This window comes from Festucalex cinctus, chromosome 5 (genome assembly GCF_051991245.1).
Source record: "Festucalex cinctus isolate MCC-2025b chromosome 5, RoL_Fcin_1.0, whole genome shotgun sequence".
NCBI lineage: Eukaryota > Metazoa > Chordata > Actinopteri > Syngnathiformes > Syngnathidae > Festucalex > Festucalex cinctus.
In genome coordinates, this window is record NC_135415.1 from 7,022,501 (window position 1) to 7,042,445 (window position 19,945).

Here is a 19,945-nt window from a genome sequence, read left to right on the forward strand (position 1 = left end):
CAGAATACGGTATTTAGACTAGTGGGACTACATAGTACATATTGTCGAGAATTTTTTTGGGGGGGGGTTCTAGTTTTATGTTCATAACGCTAACTAAAACTAACTTTAAATGTAGCAAAAATGTCCTTTGTTTTCATCTTTGTCAGCTCATTTATTACATGAGCTTTTGCAGTTTATGTTCAATGTATTCATTTTGGTATTACTATAAGAAATAATGTCCAACAGTATTTTGGGAATCATAGTTTACTAAAATTAATATAAACTACTTTAAAAGACAGCATTTTCTGGACAAATAAAAACAAAATACTCCCACTCAGGAACTTATTAAAACTAACTGAATACAAAAAAAAAGGTCCAAAGAATAATGTATAAAAGGTGAAGATATTGTCAGGCTACTTTGCGACGTGAGTAACAAATGAATGCACCTTGCACTGGATGTACGTGGTTTGCAGCTGCCCGTCATTGTCCTGCGTAATGACCTGCATTACATTCTGCTGCTGGAAGGCATTTTCGTCCACCCTCTCCACGGCGCACACACAATGGATGGGCATTGAGGAGCGCACCTGCAACAATTGAGCCACAAATCACAGACAGCACCGATTTAGATCAGCTCAAGGGAGCTGATAATGATGAATTCTGCTGAGTATGCGCTTGTTTGACTGAAATAAAATTGATCACCGTCAATCAACGGGGCAGTTGTGGATGAATGATATTTACTGGGAATTACATGACAAAAGCACGTCAAACCGCATGACAGCAAAGGATACTTTTAAGTGTAAATCAGCCTGCTCCAATGGGAGCTTGGCCCACTGAGACTGGAGAGCTCCAAGATGGAGGAAATGGGCCAGGACATTGTTTACAATCTGATTTGCAACGTTGCCATGAATATCCACAACCTTCAATTAACCCTCGCCTTTATCCCACTCAAACAAAGCAGAGGCTGGCTCAAAGAGAGCTTTCTGCGGTTCTCTGGTAAATGAGAGGAGATCATTATCACGAGGTAGGCGCCACATGGTAATAACACTAATGATGAGAAGAACTAAAATACATTCGAGCAAGCTGAGGATGATTAAGGTGGTTCATCCTGTTAAGAGCCAAAAGTGGCGGCCAACAGAAGCCACACTTAACTCTACATGGACAATTTAGACTGAGTCAACTGATACATGTTTTGGAGTTGTGTTATTTGGATCAAAGCAAAGCTCTCGCTACCTACCTGCCAGTCGGGTGTCTTGGCATAAGAGAGGGTCTCGCTCGTCAACCAGAAGTAACGCTTCTTGGAGGCGAAGCGAGACAGCAGCTGGGCTCCTTCCGCTTTATGTTTGTGGAGGTATCCTTCTTTGACGATGACAGACGGGAGGAACACACCCCGCTGTGGCATCTCAGACACTGAAAAAAAGAGAAAGAAACACCACTTCCGTAAATAAAGGCATGGAAACATTTACACATACAGGTAGTGTAAATATGGAGTTTGCCGCCTTTTGCTGTTATAAAGCTGCAGTTTGACTGTGGGAAATTGTGTCCATTTATCCACAAGAGTATTTGCCACACAGGCCCTGTCCACAAGACATGGGCATTGTATATTTGTATCTTTACATGTTCAATTTTTAATACATTTTGGGGGCTTATAAATGTCTAAATACTGTTTGAGAGATGTCTTTTCACGAGGGTGTACATTTGATTGATTTTAAGACATTCTTATGACAAAATAGACGTAACTATACAAACTAAGGATGGCTAATACAGGACCATAGCAACTGCATAGCAACTGACGACATAATCACAAGTGACATAGCAACTGCCTACTGAGTGCAAATATCAAAAGCAGAGCAGAGCGAATAAGCAAATTAAGAGTGGGTAATACAGAACCATAGCAACTGACAACATAATCATCATAAGGGATAGCAACTGCATAGAGAGTACAAATGTCATAATAAGGGACATAAACTTCAGAATATGAGGGACTACACAAATGAACAGTGGCTAACACAGGACCATAACTGCATAGCAACTGATGACATAATCACCAGAAGGAACATTGCAGAGAGTACAAATATCATATGTGTTGTGATTGTGCTCTCAGGCTGTTTTTTTTTTTTTTTTTCTATTAGCCTTTGATTGAGGGATGGGGCGTTTCCTCCTGCGCCACACCTGTTTTCCATCCTCAATCAAGCCTTCATAAGGACTGTGACTGTCGACACTCCTCGTCGGAGTATTGACCTTGCTACGCCTTCGCCTAGTGCAGTATTCTGACCTCGCGTGTATTAGTCAAATCTATAGCCTCTTCTCTTGTTTCCAGTTTGTTTCGTGAGTCCTTTTGATTCATAGTTTTCTGTTATTTCCTCTGCTTTTGCTAAAGAGTTTATCTTCTCGTTGAGCCTTTTTGCTCAGTAGTTTTATGTTTCCTCAGCTTCACGCTTGAGAGTTTGATATCCACGTGTTTTTCTACGTCGCCTTTAGTTATCCGATTTTTAGTGCGGTTTGTGTTTTGGTTTTGTTTATTCGCGTAGTGCGGTTTTTGTAGCCCTCGGGTGTATTTTTGTTACCACCTCACCTTGCAGCTTGTGCAAGTGTCTTTTGTTAACTTTTTTCTCCTGGCTTCGTCCAGCCCTTTTGTTCTAGTACTTGTTTAATAAATTTGTTGAATTGTTTCTCTGTGTTCTGCGTTTTTGGGATCCGTCATCCGGTCCTACCGGAAACCCTAACAATATGGGACATAGCAAAGTTTGAAATAAGAGGGACTAGACAAATTAAGAGTGGATAATACAGGACCATAGCAACTGACAACCTAATCATCATAAGGGATAGGAACTGCATAGCAACTACAAAATAAGTGTGATTAGACAGAAGAGTGAGTCAAACTTTATCATTATAAGGGACATCGCAATCTACAAAATAAATGGGGACTAGACAAATTAAGAGTGGCTAATGCAGGACCATCCCAACTGTATAGCAACTACAAATGTCATCATAAAGCACATAGCAAACTACAAAATAAGAGGGACTTACACAAACTAAGAGTGGCTAATACAGGACCATAGCAACTGCATAGCATCTGATGACATAATTATCATATCAACTGCATAGAGTACAAATATCATCATAAGGGAGTAAGGACATTGCAAACTACAAAATAAGAGGGACTAGACAAATTAAGAGTGGCTAATACAGGACCATAGCGGCTGACAACATAATGATTATAAGGGATAGCAACTGCATAGCAACTACAGAATAAGTGTGATTAGACAAAAAAAAAGTCAAACTATCATCATAAGGGACATAGCAACTGCATTGATAGTACAAATATCATCATAAAGGAATAGGGACATAGCAAACTACAAAATAAGCGGAACTACACAATGAAGGAGTGGCTAATACAGGACTATAGCAACTGCATAGCATCTGAACACAATCATCATAAGGGATAGCAAGTGCATAGCAACTGCAAAATAAGAAGAGTGACTAGACCAAATAGGAGTGACAAACACATTACCATCATAAGGAACATAACAACCGCATAGCAACTCATCTTAACGGACATATACAGAACCATAACAATAAAAAGACCACATGATCTAACCCAATCATAAAACACAATATATTCCTTTGTTGTTGTCTATTGCCACTTGAAGATCATCATCAAAGTAGTAGAACATTTGTCCCATTGGCCTGAACAAATAAAGCAGAAGGGCGTCAAATGTCAAACTGACCTTTCAGAGAAAAGTGTGGGTGTTATTGTGCAAATGGAGGATGAGACATTAGATATGTTTAAAAAAAGAGGAACTTTATTCCCAGCACTATCCTTGCTGACTCATAATGGTCAGAAAGCAGGCAAGTCATGTGTCACTGAGTCTCTGCCAACTCATTTGTTGCATCAACTCTTCTGTTCATGAATATTTGACCGCTCGGCTACCAAGTCCTTGAACTAATTCTGCGATTAGATGCCACAAAGTCACACTGCATTTGAAACTTTCTTATTCGGCCCCTGCAAATTACCTTACCTACGTCATGATCTATGTCAATCAACTTGTCCAAGAAGTCCTTGACAGAGGCCACACTGCGAAGGATGATGGGATGTAGAGGGGCCATCCAATGCTCCTTTCCATGACCCAGTTGGAGGCCCAGATTCCCCACACTTTGTAATGCCTGACAACAATAAAGACAATATTAAACAAGCACACACTAACAGAGTCAGCTCAGTTAGTTATAGACAATTTAGAGTGACGGATGGTTTTGGAATAATGCTGTAAACTCAAAAGTCACAGATCAAAAATGTCCCAGTGGCCAACCATGCTGTGAGGCCTTTTGTCCAGCCCCCATCTGGCCATGGGTGGGAAGACAGTGTCTGTATACCCCCTTTCTGATGCTGTCTTTGAACATACTCTGCTGGCTGCACATAGACAAGTAAAAATAGCCTTTCACAGAAGAGGACCCATGGCAACAGGACTTCAGCACCGTGGACAGCGGCCATGAAGAGCACGTAGCAGAAAGGCTGCATGTGTGACCCAGACACCCACGCTGTGGGTAGGTGGGATTCTTTAGTTTAGGCTCATTTAAAAATTTCCAACATGACAGCGAGGCCAACTTAAGACGGGTTCATATAGGGGGTCCTATATTTACTGTAATTATGATTTTACTACTGCATTAATTAGTGATAGAATAAGGCGTATTCTGACTTGCATACAAATTTGGGGTACATCGTCACACCTTTCTACATTACTGTCAATACAAACTGTATGTGTACAGTATGTTTCAATTGTTTTGTTTTATTAATTATTGTTGAATAAAATGTCAAAAACATAAACAGAGCATAATTTATTCTGTATGGGGAGTCTGGGGACATTTGATACCACTTTTTTATGACTAGAAAAAGAAATAAAAAAGAAGAAAAAAAGGGATAATTGACTCATTGAGACATTTTCAACAGTAAGAAGATTTTGTCTATAATTAATGTGATAACTTCATTATTTTCCATTAACAATTAAAACCTTTAAAAACAATTTTTGCCACTTTCTGTCGACTGAAGATGACATCACCCGTGCTGACCAAACCCAGAAAGCAGGTGAGCCGTGATTGGTCGTTACCTATTTCCTCAGCACAGGTGATGTCATCTTCAGTTGACAGCAAGTGGGAAAATGTGTTTTTAAGGGTATTAATTGTACATTAAAAATAATAATGAAGTTATCAAATTCATTCTGGACAAAATGTGAACTTTTTACTGCTGAAAATGGCTCAATGAGTCAAGTATCTTTTTAACCCTATAAAGGCAAATATATCATATTAAATACAAGACATTTTGAGCTCTCTATTCCATGAGAATACTTTTCCCCCATTAAAACCCTGATGTATATGATCTGACACATGAATTTCACGGATAATCCACTAGAGGACAGTATCCCCCAGCTGATGGCTTTTCCAGCGACCTTACAAGATTGCCCCAATTAAGAAAAGAGAGACACATTTACTTATTAATAGTTGGGAAATGTTCTGATTTGTGGAAATACTAATATGTTTGATATTGATATGTCTATTATTATAAAAATATATCAAAAATTAAAAACAGTTATAGACAATTGTAAATGTACAAATTTAAAGCATTGTGACCGGATGTATCAAATATGATACAAATCAAAAGTCATATGCGAAAGTTGATTTTCATTTTTTTTTTGCCAACAGGACCAATAAATACTCTAGAATACAAAGAATCAGAAATTTCTCTCATATATTTCATGGTTCAGGCTTGACAGGGTTTTAAAGAAAGACTTATATATCCCAATATAACATTTTCTTTAAAATTCCATGAAATGAATGGCAATTTTCTCATTTATAATTCTGACTATAAAACGGCCACGTATTGGTTACTGTCGTGAGTACCAAAAACTTGTAATAAGGCCCGATACCAATACCTGGTAGGTATTGGTACTTGCCCACCCCTAATACTGTGCTGACATGCCAATATGATTAGCTGCTCTGTGCCGTGTTTTTGAGCATCTAGATATTTTTTTTTTAATGATTCGATCTGCAATGTTTGTTGCAAATAATACCTTGGCCAGCAATAGCAGTGTCCTGCTTGTACGTGTATCGGCATGCTGGTCTCTCAGCTGGAACAGTTTAGGTGTGAGGATAGCGGGAGCAAAAAAACGCAGGAAAAAAAATCCGCTGATGGCGAGATATTTCACATCCTGTTCAACATAAGGTGAAGATGACAAGCGTTAATACAACTGCAAAATGATGTGTACTCAACCTGTAAGCTGTGACGCGTGCTAATATTTCACACTTGGCATTTCCTTTATGTTCGCGCTGACCTCGTTCTCAGGTTCAGCAAACTGCTCTTCCACCCGCTTGTGTAGCTGCTTGAAGGCCACTCTCATGACAGGAGGACATTGCTCAACCGAGCCGACGATTGATTCAACGATTGTGGTTAAGTAGCTTTGCAGCATCTCCACACTGCTGTCCCGCACCTCGGCCTCCGACACGGCACCCTTGAATGAAATTCGCCTTCCCAGAAGAAAGGGGACATATAAAGGAACTCCCATTTCCAATCAACCAAAGTCTTAATGATTCAGTGATCTATTATATAAGCAGATAAACACAGTACACGATTACGATAGTAATTGTTACACAAGAGTTTATGGATAAAGGATCCCATGCTATTCACGCTATTCACTATTTTATTTAGAATATCTGCATAGATTTATAGTCATTAAATAAAATGACAGCTGCTGCAAGAAGTAGAGGATGTGAGATCCTGAATCTCCCCCTCCATGTCATAGATTGACGTCTCAGGGGGCTCATAGCAGTTGCCAGGCAACAGCCATCCCCTTCTTACATTCTTTTTTTTTATTTCATGCTCATACTTTTTTTTTATTTTTTATTTTTGCAAGGACAAAGTGTAGAGGAAGTGTGCAGCCCCCTGGGCCAGACATTAATTTTGAAATATACACATTTTTTAAAGTATATCTGCACAATTACATGGTTGATATGTTCAAATCGCTTTTCAGATTATCAATAGATCAGACGGGAGGTCAGATTTACCTCGTGTGATTCAGGTCAATCTTACATGGGTCCAGTTCAATGTACTTCTTCTCATCAAAGATGCGGCTGATGATGGGCTTCAGCACTTCATGTAAATACAGCATGCCGACAGCCTGACAGTGTGGTAGCAAATTAGCATTTACAGTCGATGACATGGAGCAAGAATGAAGCAAATCAGAACTAAAAGGACTGTGTTTGAGCAAAAAAAAAAAAAACACCAAATGACTCACCTTCATAAACTGCTCCATGGCTTTGGACGCAAGAGAGTTGGAACGGAATAAAGTATTTGGGTCAGCTGTGATGGCAAGACAAAAAATCAAATACTATTAGCTGAAAGAGAACACTCTAAAATCAGTTGGGTCAAAAATAGCCCTTTTATTTGTCAAAAATGGACAGATCCTCTCCTTGGGTCAATTTGACCTAATGTTGGGTCAAAATGTGGGTCATTTTCTATAAAACAACCCAAACTATTGGGGCAGATCGTCTGGGTCAGTTTCACCCACCTATGGATCAAATCTGATTATTTAAGTTTTTCTTCCTCCTACTCCTTTTCAGGCTAGGTTTAGAAAAAAATGTCTAGAAAAATTGATATATTGTTGATGTTGATTATTGCCTGAAACAAATGAACAAATGAAAAAAAAAATTGGAGTTGGATTAGATCCTCTACTTGGGTCAATTTGAGCCAACTTTGGGTCTTCTTATATATATATATATATATATATATATATATATATATATATATATATATATATATATATATATATATATATATATATATATATATATATATATATATATATATATATATATATATATATATATATATATATATGTATATAATAAAACAAACCAGAAATTTGGGACAGATCTTCTACTTGGATCAATAGTACAGCTTTGGTTAAAAAAAAATAAGTCATTTTGTATATGACGAGCCATAAAGTAGGTCAGATCCTCTACTTGGGTCAATTTAATAAATTTTGGGTCAAAAATTGGGTAATTTTGGATAAATCAACCCAGATAGTTGAGTCAAATTGAACCATATATAGTGGATCGGTCCATTTTTTATCCATAATAGAGTTACTTTTGACCCAACTGTTTTTAGAGTGAAATAGCAAAGATACAAAGATTTTGAAGAAACAAAACATTAGTTTGACCATGTAATAGCATTTTCCTACGTTCCAAAAGGATTTGGGGGGATTTTTATTATGATTGTTGTCAAAAAGCCAAGGTGATTTTAGTTAACTAAAACTAACGAAAACCTAAATCTAAATTCAAAAAACAATTTCGGTAATAAAATAAAATAAAAACAAAAATGCTTTTTAAAAACGAAAACTAACAGAAACTACATTTTATATTTACAAAACTAATTATAGCAAAAATGTGCTTTGTTTTAGTCTTTGGTAATTAATTTAATGCATAAGCTGTTGGGGGTGATTTTAAATGTGATTTTAAGTAGATTTATTTTGATATTAACCGGAATAATGACGTTTGAAAGTGTGTCATGCAGAAGTGACGTCAACTAGCAGCAGCCAATAGAAAAGCACATTCAGATGACGTCGCTCGCATGGTGTTTTTTAAAATATTGCGCACAAGTAATACACATTTTTTTTTAAACTAAAACTAAAACTGACACTAACTAAAACTAAACTAAAATTAAGCATTTATTAAATAACTACAACTAATAAAAACTAATCAAAACTAACAAAAAAACTCTAAACAAAATCAAAACTGAGTGCAATTTCTGGAGAAATTGTGTGGGAATGCTGAAATCTGAATGCTAAGATTTGAATGCATGTGGAATGCTTATGATGAATTATGAAATGATGACCTCCTGGTTACTGGACAACGCACTTTACCACCTGTGCCAATGAGCAGTATTAAACACCTGTTAACGATGATAAGTTATATGTATGGAAGTGGGCGTGGAAAGTGACACTTAGAAATAGTTCAATGTCTGTCCCATTGAAAATGAATGGGGAAATGTTAGTATTTAACGTTGTATTGGGCCAATACTGTAGGTAATGTGGAATCAGACGATATATACAGTGAATTTTTGAAGGAAGTTGAAATTTGAACAGTGTAAATTGAAAGTATTATGTGGGAGTTATTACAGAAAAATAGAGAATAAAAATGCTTCAGCATTCCTACAGCTAAAATGAAAAATTCCTGCAATAAGCTGACATACCAACTCCCATAATATAATATACATAGTACTGATGAACCAGATACTGGTTGTGCAGTGTTGCCATGGAAACCGTGGCAAGAGCCACATGATCTCAAACTATGCCAACTCTTGTGTAAACTACACACCGACCAGCCTCGGCATTCTGAGCAATCGCACAAAATGAAGAGTTGTGCCAAATATTCTGTCTTTACGAAGATAACATTTGATTCACATTATCAATGAGGATTGCAAAGATTCTCAAAACATTGTATTCTTTTTTCATTTATATTTCTCGTATATCCCAACTTCATTGGAGTCAATATGACGGCATAATACTACAACAATAACAACTTTAAATACCTTATTATTGTAAAGGTAAATTGTTTGATGCAGCTCTTATATTGGCTACTTTATATTGTGGAACTACTCATAATGTGGGCGCAAAGTACATAGACATGTGAAGTGCATGACTAATACCAGAGCCGAAAAGATTTCACAGGCATTGATGGAGCTTGACCTTCCCTCACAAAGACCATGATTGTAGCATTAGTGGCCTGAAAATCAATTCCTGTTGCGCGCTAGCAGCCATGCCTCAAACTCTGGCTCAAAACAAATAATGACTCAGACAGACCAAGGCGGGTCGAACATAAGGTGTATTGTTTGAAGTCACAATTTTTTCCCCAAACAGTACACACAATTTTTTGCCTTTGCCATTGTTAAAGGTTCTGAGCTGATTCCAATGATATCAAACGCTTCAGTGATGTTAAACAAACTTCCATCTTACTTGTATGGTTGACCTCCTGGGTGTTGAAATAATCTAAGAAGGGCACCACGAGCCCCTGACCCAAGTAGATCTTCACCAAGGTCATGGCCACATCTTGCCGGCTCTCGACCGTGGTCACCTCCTCCAGCATGGTCAACGCGCTGCTGTCCTCAACCTGGTAAGAAGACTTTGGGTGATTTGTCTGCGCTTAACATTTTTAGGAAACAAATAACACCATAAAAGTGGACTTCGTAAAAATGCTGCTAACCTCAACGGGGGAGATAAGCGACTCAACCAAAAGGTCAATGAGGGGCTGATAGTACAGAGATGGCAAAATCTGATCCTCCACCAAACGCACCTTCAGACGCAATGCTCCCAACTTGCCACTAGACACGGGCAAGGAATTGAGATCTTAGTAGAAAAACAGGCTTGCTGTGTTGTATTTGTAATGTAAAATATATCTCCATAAACGTGTTTCAAAGGGAAGCCAAGTCAAACATTGTGAAATATGAATTAAGCAGAAAAATCCACCTCTTTTGACCCATCACAGGGGGCGGCCATTTTGCCTTGTACATCCATTTACTGTCGACTAAAAATGACATCACAGTGCCCCTTTGACTTGACTTCCCCTTTTTAACAAGAAGCAACAGTCATGTAATTTAAAGGGATACTTGACTCATTGAGCCATTTTCAGCAGTAAAAAGTTAATATTTTGTCTATAATTAATGTGGGAACTTCATTATATTTCATGTACAATTAATACCTTTAAAAAGTTAATTTTCTACTTGCTGTCGACTGAAGATGACATCACCTGTGCTGAGGAAGTAGGTGATGACCAATCATGGCTCAGTTTGCTGAACACAGGTGAACCATGATTGGTCGTTACCCACTTCCTTAGCACAAGTGATGTCATCATCAGTCGACAGCAAGAAGAAAAAAAATAGAAAAAAATGGTTTTTAAAGGTATTAATTCTACATGAAAAATAATGAAGTTATCAAATTAATTCTGGACAAAATATTAACTTTTCATTGCTGGTCTTTTAAAAATACATAGCATCTACAGTAATTAGGGTTGTATTTTAAAATAAATTGAATATTTAATTTCAAATTGATTCCATTTTCGAGCCTGATATCAATTCATAAAACCATGAATCAATTATATTAATATCTTTTCCCCATAAATTCATTATAAAATAGAATTTTAAAGGCCAAAGTTTTTTGTATCTTACTGTTCACAAGAATTCAAAAGTACTTTTCTTACATTTATAAAACACCTGACTTATTGCACTTTAAGACAATTCCAGTTATTGAATAAGAATTATGAAAATATTTTCATCTCATCCTTGCTGATGTCATATTTATGTAATACTTCACTGATCATAACATGTTACTTTCATTAGAATTAAATCATTTAATCAGTTACTGCATCCGTAAAAATTAATTTGGAATTTTTATCATGTACTTGATGTTTAACAAGAATTGATTATCTATAATAAAAAATAAATAAATAAATAAACAGAATTTAATCGCTTGAGGAAATTAGAATCGATAACCAGCCCTAGCAGTAATACAGTGTTTTGGACAGTATGCTAAAATGTTTCCTCCGGAATAAACTATGGCTATATTGAACCCCAAAAGTCCAATACTCATCAGAATGTAATAACACTGACCAAAAATATACAGCCATAATCCTCACCCTGCATCCACCTCGTTATTTCCCAAAGGTAGCAAACGAAACCAGCTCTCCAATAACGGAGTTTTGTGCAAACAAGCAGAAGGGATTTCCACCTGCAGAAATCAATCACACCTTAATGAATGTATGAAGTGAAGACGGTGACATGTTGGCGTGCCTTGTAGCAATGTCGCAACAACGCATCCGTACCTTTCCCAGAAAGTCATTTTTGCCCACCATGTCCCAATCCCAAACCTCCACGACGACAGTTCCTTCCTCGCTGAGTTCCTGTGGATCTAAATGCAGCTCCAGGGTCTCTCCCCAATGAGGGAAGCGAGTCTTCTTGATAATCTGAAACCCAAGACGATATGATTTAACCTCGTCAACTTATATTTCTGTGGCACATAGTCAACATGGAGACAGAGCTCACCGAGGTCTCCGCACTGTGGTTGTTGTAAATAAGTCTTGCAAATGGATCTGAGGTTCCAGAGACGTCTCTTGGGGCCAAGTCTCTTCCATGTCAATAAACAAAGCAAAGATATTATAGTTGTAAAAATCTCAGCAACATGTCAGTTTAACCTCATCCTTTCAAACTAATTCATATTGGCAAGGACATGACTGAATAACAGTTTCAAGCCCAGAGTGACGTTCTTATTAGTGCGGATGGAACCCACAGATGGGGTGCTGAGAGGTGTTAGGGTGACTCAAACAGGGAGAATGGAGGCCTGCAGCGTGATATGACAAGATTGCGGCACAATGACGATGCGTCAGGCATAACGAGATGATAGTAGAAAGGAAAGAAACCTATGGACTGCGATCGGCAGAGATGTAATCTGAACAAATTTCAGAAAACAGCTCCTAATTATTCGATACCTGGCTTCGATCACGTCACATCGCAGGACAATCTTCTCTGTGCGTTTCAGCAGTTGAAGAGTCAAGTGGATCTCTCCTTGGACTTCTTCATCGGGATCAACCCTCGTCAGGTTCATCCAACTGTCCAACACTGACCAACATAGACATGACGTTAGCTAAATTAACAACTATTAAAGTACATTAAAAGTAGGTTCTTACATGGTGTCTTTTATATAATATCAATAATGACAAGAAATTAGCAAATTATATGCAAAATTAGCATAAAAGAAACATATTATTGGATTGATATACAGTGTTCGTCGTTTATCGTGGGTTCATGTTCCGTGGCCTCGTTGTTTTGAGGATTTTTTACAGCGTGTTTTTTTTTTTGTTTTTTTTTTCCACATGCTTTTTGGTTTGTTTATTTTTTTTGTCTTTGCCCGGCCGTATCTCTCAAACCCTACGTCCGACCGCGGACATACGAGCATCCACGGGTTCGTCTCGACGAGACCTTTCCAACGGTGACTGTCTCATCGCATGACATTGCATTATGGAGATAGAAAATATATACTGTGCTGTATAACAAGTAAATTAAAAAAACAATTTTAATGGAAAAATGACTGTAAATGAAAAAAAAAACATAAATGATGAATGAAAAAGCATTCATAATAAACAAAAAAATCATACCAAAACGAAAAAAACATAATAAATGAAAAAAATATATCCTGTTGTCTATACTGTAATAATTTAATTTAAGAAGAAAAACATACAGTACTTTTAACGGAAAAAGATGAATGTTAATGAAAAAAGAACATATATGTTGAATGAAAAAGCATTTATAATAAAGTAAAAATCATACCAAAACGAAAAATCATGTATATAATAAACGAAAAAATATATATAATTAATGGGATTTTTAGCATATTTCCATTTTCTCGGGTAGTTTTTCGAACATAACACACGCGATAAATGTACTGTGTTTTCCACCCGATATTCAGCCAAAACAGATTAGTAGGGATGCATCGATAACTGCAATATCATGATATTGCGAAATAAAAATAAAATATCGTCCTCGTCACGTCACCATATTAAAAGCAGTGCGCCTGTTAAAAAGGCCAGGTTGTATTCCATTTGTGTAGTTCTAGCCCCATCTGGTGGTGAATTATTAGTGCATTAATTTTATTTAGGAATGTTTTGGCCACTGTGGGGGTTATTAGACCCACAAATCAGTCATACCAGAAAATGTTTTTTTCAAAATATCTGTCAAAAAAAGAAAAGAAAAAAGCCGATTTTCTTTGTCACTATTGTTATTAAGTACAAAAAACAACACTGTGCTTTTTTCCCAATATAAGTTTTTTCTCCAACAATATCATGACTTTCTATACCGTATTGTAAGCATTATTTATATTGCCAACCTCCTCATATATCATAATGTAATATTTACATTACATTTACATTACAAAAACCCCATGGGTTGATGGCACACCACCAAAATGTATTTTCTGCATGATAAAGTAATGATGACTTCCTCTTAATTTTCGCACAAATTCACTTAGTGTGAAATCCTGGCCTGTCTAATGGAACACAAAAACATCATTCTGTTGTATAAACGACAACAGGTGGATAGACAGGTTAAGTGCACCTTCTGCCCTCTAGTGGAGGAGCATTAAATTGTTATGCCTTTGACTATTCGTCGCTGAACAGATGAACAAATATGCATAATTTGTACAAAATAAATGTTCAAAAAGTAATGAAATTGAAATGGTTGGAATCATTGTACGGTAATTTGTTTTCACAGTTCTGTCAGTTTGAACCGTTTAGTTTCTCTTTATCTCTCTTTTTTATAAGTCTTACATACAGTAATTCAACTGTCACAATGTCTAGATCTGTAAGTAAAACGTCATTATTATTTCCTGAATGTCTGCTTCTTGCGTTTTCTGTGTTTCCATGCATAAAGTAATGATGTCCTTGTAAACATGTTTCAAGATGACATTATATGAGCGAGCATACGTAAAGAAAAACATTCCCAAAGGTTTGTTTAAAAAAAAACAAAAAACAAAAAAAAAACCATCAGACTCATGTCATGTGATGATGACACATGACCTTTTAACCTTTGTGTCTCGTACCTCCCACCAAAGTCATACCTTTAGTTTGAGATCCAATTGCTTCTTTGGTTAGAGAAATCTTTCCAATAACATCATCATGGCTGTTGAAGAAGATAAAACTTGATGAGATTCAATTTAAACTCGAATTTAACAAATAAAAGTGATGTTCCAACGGTGATGAGAATAAGGGGTTAGACTGGTACCCTGCATATTTGTTTATTCTAAGCCTTTGGATCTTTCCCAAAACACGCAAACTGTACATGGAACTCCAACCCAACTAAATTAAGAGTAATGTGAAGCAAACACTGAAGCCGCGGAGCACCATTCGTCAACTATACGACTTGACCTTTGAATCAGGTTGTCATTGGTCTTGACTTGGTGACTTTACCCAATAGTATCCTCATCCATGACTTGGAAGGAGAGCGAATGGAAACCCATTGGGAGGTGCAGCGTGTACTCTTCACCCCAGAAAGGATTCAGGTTCTTCCACACCGTAGCAGTCCTGAAAACAGTGCGTACGTGTACACAAATATCCCCATCTGTTATGCAAGTGAAGATATTGCATGCCTATGCTCTGTGACACAATTGCTGCCTGACAGAATTGACAGCGTGGGACAGACCACGTAATTGCTCGCAAGGAAACAAATTGCTTCATTTTCAGCTTTTCAGTCAAAAAATGGTTGAAGAAGCTGCAAAGCATTATTTTGCATTGACAAACATGGCAGAGTGGTTCATCAAACCGCCTCACAAATAGGGCTCTTGATAACTTGGAGGCAAGGGAGTGAATATCATATTAGTGTTACTTTAATTTATTTTATGCGACACACCCGACAACAAATATTTGCTCAAGATGGAAAATAAGCATACATTTTTAAGTAAGTGATGCACCAACTTGAAAATCGATTCCTGAGTAAGGCATGAGTGCTTGCAGTGAAGCAGTGTGCCACTTTCTCAAATTCTACCAGATGGAACAATTACCACTGAGTTCAGCTCGTGTTCTTGTCGAATCCCACAGCATTATGGTGAGGAATCTGAGGAATATGATCCACTTTTGAAAGGAGACTAAATCTCTCCACTTTCATCTATAACCACTTCAAACAGCAAAGATTGTATTATTGTTAATGTTTTATATTACTTATCTGTATATGTTCTGTAAGTGTTTTGTGACAGCTGTGGCTCTTTTGAAAGCGTTAACGATGATTTGACAGATAAAACTGAGAACATATTTCAGCTAGCGCCTCAAAAGCTTCCATCTACTAGCTGCATGTCACTATGGATGCATTCTCTCCATGGTTACCTGTGGGTCTTTTAAAGGCTAGTACAGTATCAGGTTCTCTGCTATGGAAGGGGCCACACTGTACCCTGATCGTCTCCCCGGCTCACAAGTGTTTACAATGGCAGGTGCAGTATGGAACATTTGTACAATAAACAATCTCACTCTGATTAAAAAAAAAAAAAAAAAAAAAAAAAAGACTCACAGTTTGAGACTCACCTGGCTACAACTTCATTGTCAACTTTTACTATGCAGTATGGATCACTGGTTCCAGACCTTGATAAGGCAAGAAAAACATATAACAACATTAAATATGATATATGATTTTAGTGTTCATCATAGGACATTATTGACTTTTTAGATCACCAGTATTAACTTTATTTCATCACTAATCAAAATGCAGGAGTCCCAAATCGGGACTTTTCCAAAGTACACAAACCTAACAAATAGCCTTCAGGTTGTATTTCATTAACAGAGCACATAAACATCTACACCCATAACTTACACATCTTTGGCTGGGAGGTTCCTGCCCTCGACAATGCGAAAATATAATGATGTGTTTTTGGCCATGTCGCCGACTATAAGCTATTAATCCAATGCTCCCATGATCGCCGCAGTGACAGTCCTTGTCCAAACGTTTTTCTCCCCTCTTCTCTTCATCTCACTGGCACTGCACCTTGAGTGCGCGAGACTCGGGTACACGCGCGCGCGCACCCCACACACGCTCGCCTGGCAGCGCGCGTGCATCAGTCGTAACATCGCGAAGTGCCACATGCACAAACATTTATTTTTTTTTACGCCATTTTTTATTTAATTTATTTTTACTGTTCATGCTGCTGTTTCGGTACTCTTTTATTCTGATCTGTTAATTTACCTGTTGCTCATCGCGGTGTTGATAGAAGCAAAACATGTCAGACAAGTCGTTTCGTGAAAGAAAGAAAGAAAGAAAGAAAGAAAGAAAGAAAGAAAGAAAGAAAGAAAGAAAGAAAGAAAGAAAGAAAGAAAGAAAGAAAGAAAGAAAGAAAGAAAGAAAGAAAGAAAGAAAGAAAGAAAGAAAGAAAGAAAGAAAGAAAATGTACCACCTAGCGACTTCAAACTGCTACTGCCGCAGCTCTTTTTGACTTCCAGACAGGCATCTTAAAGGCCAACACACGATGGGGTCCTTCTTAGCCAATAACTAGTGTAGGAGCTAACATGGCTACGTGTCATGGTCATCTAGAATAATCCCTGATATCCAATCGAATGTATGGTCACAATCGAGTTTTTCCCTCCATTTGTTTCATGACGCATCTCCTCCCTGAATAACCTAGTATTCTTTCTGTACGACATACTTTTTTAGTAGTACAATGATTTGAGTTGATACAGAATCGAAAATGGATGGCTATCCTCCAGTAACGGACGCAGATCCTACAAAACAGCAAGAACGGCATTACTACCTGCTGTCAGAACTCCAGACCTTAGCAAAAGAGCTACCAAGGTAACGTCACTTCAAATTAATGCAACGTGTATGAGGGAGTCGTTTGAGCATGTATTTGATATCCAGATTATGTCATATATTAAACCTACTTCTATTATTAGAACTACTACTGTCTGAATACTAGTTGTTTTTGTTTTTGTTTTTTTTGGCAGCTCGTTTCAACAACGTCTGTCCTACAATACACTTGGCGATCTGGCTCTGGCTCTCATAGATGGAACAGTTTATGACATAGTGCAGGGGCTTTTGGATATTCAGCACCTGACAGAGAAAAATCTTTATAGCCAGAGACAAAAGTTGCACTGTGAACACCAAGGTTGGTTCTCTTTTCCTGATTATCTACCTTTTATTGAGTCATTGAGTTCCATATTTGAAAAATCTTATGGCACACCACCAAACAAAATGTTTAAATAAAACTATTTTGAAATAATTTGTGGTGGTCATCCGTATTGGTTTGAAATGTGTTATTATCAGCTGTTTACTGGTCACCTAATGTAGCCTTTCTTGATTAAAAGAAATTGGCCACCTGAATTAGTAATTGCCCTGATGTACGCTACGGCACATGTAGCGTAGCATATAAAGTGGCCAAACAAAAAATAAGGCTACACGGCTCTACTCTCTCCACTTTACTACTATTTTATTTTTATGTTATTTTTTTATAACTACTAAAAAAAACTAGCTATAAATGAAATAGGATAAATCTGAGTTTCAGTGCTGCTTTCAACTACCAAGAGAAGGCCCGCTTTAACGCTGACTTACTTGTTACGTGAATAATCACCTGTTGTAAAAACTTGACTTTACGACTTTAAAACAGGAACCAGTTTGATGATTTATTTATTTATTGCATTTGCAAATTGGTTGCATTTGCAAATTATTGATTTTTTTTTCCCGTTTGTTTTGATTTTCAGCCCTAAAGCAAGATATAGCAAGGAAGCACAAAGAAGCCCTGCTGTCATGCAAGTCTCACAACCTGGCACTCCTCAAATCAAGTCAGCAAGCTGAACAAGAGGTAAAAGGGGGCTGTCAGTCCCGTCGTGTACCTTTATGTACAGTAGTATGCTGTATGTTTACCCAAAATGGTAATGTGTATTGTCACAATCCTTTCCTTTTATATGAATATGTCTTCGAAGGCACTGGAAATTCGTGTGCGAGAAGAACAAAGAATGATGGATAAGAAGATTGTGTCCGAGATTGATCAAAAAGTTACAGACCAACAAAATACTCTGGAGAAGGCTGGAGTTCCTGGGTTTTATATCACCGCAAATCCCCAGGTTTGCAGCTAACCATTGTTGTTGTGGGAAACATCCCCACATATGTTATTGTGACTTTTATTCTCCACACTTGTTTGCCGCGTCATGACTCCCACACAATGCATCCATTTTACAATGTTAAAATTTCAACTAGCTTAAAAAATTCACACCACCCGGGATATGTATCGTTTGATTCCACATTAGTTACAGTGTTTGCTGAATTTAACATTTAATATTTTCCCCATTCATTTTCAATGGGACAGACATTTAACTTTTTCGAAGTACTTTCCACGCACACATCCGTACATATAACTTACCATCATTAACAGCTGTCTGATACTGCTTGGTGGCACAGTTGGTGAAGTGCATTGTCCATGTCCAGTATTCAGGAGGTCATCATTTTATAATTTATCTCTCAATTTACTTCATAAGCATTCCACATGCATTTAGCTATTAGTGTTCAGCTTTCAGCATTCCCACGCAATTTCTCCAGAAATTGCACTTGGTCTAGTTGTTATTATTAATAATCGTACCCATGGATGTTAAATTGCCACGGAACCAGAACCGACTAATTGTGTCTGTCTGTGTGTGCGTTTTTCAGGAGTTGACAATGCAGATGAACCTACTGGAGTTGATCCTGAAGCTTCAACAGAAGGAGTCTCAGTCTGGATTTCTATGACAATGGTTCCATGTCATTCATGCATTACAATTCATGTAAGATGAAAATGTAGGCATTATAACAACAAAAATCACCTCTAAATTCCTTAAAATTACATGAATTTGAAGTTTGTTCATGTTGCAGGTGACGTTAAGATCCACAAAATATCTCAACTGAAGCAGCAACTTGCACTAGCCACTTCTGGCATTGTGGTTTTCAGATTTAGCATGTGAGAGCATCACGGTGCCTGGTTTATGTTTTGCCTTGATTTGATGATATATTTATTTCAATAATAATTGTGATGCACTGCACTTTTTTTTTTGTATTACAGTTTGTTCATTGTGTATTTTTGTTGTTTCTTTACATTTTGGTACAAATGCTACCAACTTCAAGAATATATATTCTTGACAAACTGTTTTTGTCTTCTCGGTGCATACTGCATATCAATGATTGAAATAAAATTGTGTGATTGAACTTTTTTTTTATATATATATGTATACAGCAGTCCATGTTGAATGGTTCATGTGGGTGTTAAAACTCCTATTTTGTTCGGCTAACTAACAAAATCATGTCAATATTCCTTAGATCACATGATATTTATTTAATATGTAAAAGTATCAGCAAAACAGAGACCTCATTGCACATGATAAACTGGGGGGAAAAAATTCATTGGGATTGTGGAAGACCTTTTTCTCCAGACAT

The 19,945-nt window shown here is 37.2% G+C and overlaps 2 protein-coding genes across 4 annotated transcripts in view; one reads left to right on the forward strand and one right to left on the reverse strand.

The window, feature by feature from the left end:
* Window positions 1–16,846, reverse strand: part of rasal1a (RAS protein activator like 1a (GAP1 like)) — a 20,729-nt gene extending 3,883 nt beyond the window's left edge. Inside the window, exons 1-17 of one of the 2 annotated variants that reach the window (XM_077521624.1) lie at window positions 16,736–16,846; window positions 16,081–16,137; window positions 14,977–15,090; window positions 14,628–14,689; window positions 12,505–12,634; window positions 12,062–12,143; window positions 11,842–11,982; window positions 11,656–11,747; window positions 10,228–10,345; window positions 9,981–10,134; window positions 7,263–7,327; window positions 7,033–7,145; window positions 6,303–6,495; window positions 6,042–6,179; window positions 3,999–4,143; window positions 1,214–1,386; window positions 426–563 (exon numbers count right to left, since the gene is read on the reverse strand). In XM_077521624.1, the coding sequence (XP_077377750.1) occupies window positions 426–563; window positions 1,214–1,386; window positions 3,999–4,143; window positions 6,042–6,179; window positions 6,303–6,495; window positions 7,033–7,145; window positions 7,263–7,327; window positions 9,981–10,134; window positions 10,228–10,345; window positions 11,656–11,747; window positions 11,842–11,982; window positions 12,062–12,143; window positions 12,505–12,634; window positions 14,628–14,689; window positions 14,977–15,090; window positions 16,081–16,137; window positions 16,736–16,746 (1,926 nt within the window). In that variant the 5' untranslated portion in view covers window positions 16,747–16,846. Of the gene's footprint in view, window positions 1–425; window positions 564–1,213; window positions 1,387–3,998; window positions 4,144–6,041; window positions 6,180–6,302; window positions 6,496–7,032; window positions 7,146–7,262; window positions 7,328–9,980; window positions 10,135–10,227; window positions 10,346–11,655; window positions 11,748–11,841; window positions 11,983–12,061; window positions 12,144–12,504; window positions 12,635–14,627; window positions 14,690–14,976; window positions 15,091–16,080; window positions 16,138–16,366; window positions 16,687–16,735 lie in introns of those variants that run through there. The other variant, XM_077521623.1, reaches the window with a different exon arrangement.
* Window positions 16,847–17,003: 157 nt separating this feature from the next.
* Window positions 17,004–19,717, forward strand: dgcr6 (DiGeorge syndrome critical region gene 6). 2 transcript variants are annotated; one of them, XM_077521627.1, is made up of 6 exons: window positions 17,004–17,338; window positions 17,491–17,651; window positions 18,244–18,344; window positions 18,466–18,606; window positions 19,187–19,299; window positions 19,388–19,717. In XM_077521627.1, exons 1-5 carry the CDS (start codon window positions 17,235–17,237, stop codon window positions 19,262–19,264), a joined length of 585 nt encoding a protein of 194 aa, XP_077377753.1. In that variant the 5' UTR covers window positions 17,004–17,234; the 3' UTR covers window positions 19,265–19,299; window positions 19,388–19,717. The 2 variants fall into 2 exon arrangements, with proteins under 2 accessions (XP_077377753.1, XP_077377752.1); XM_077521626.1 differs by having other exon boundaries at window positions 19,187–19,717.
* The last annotated feature ends 228 nt before the right edge of the window (window positions 19,718–19,945 follow it).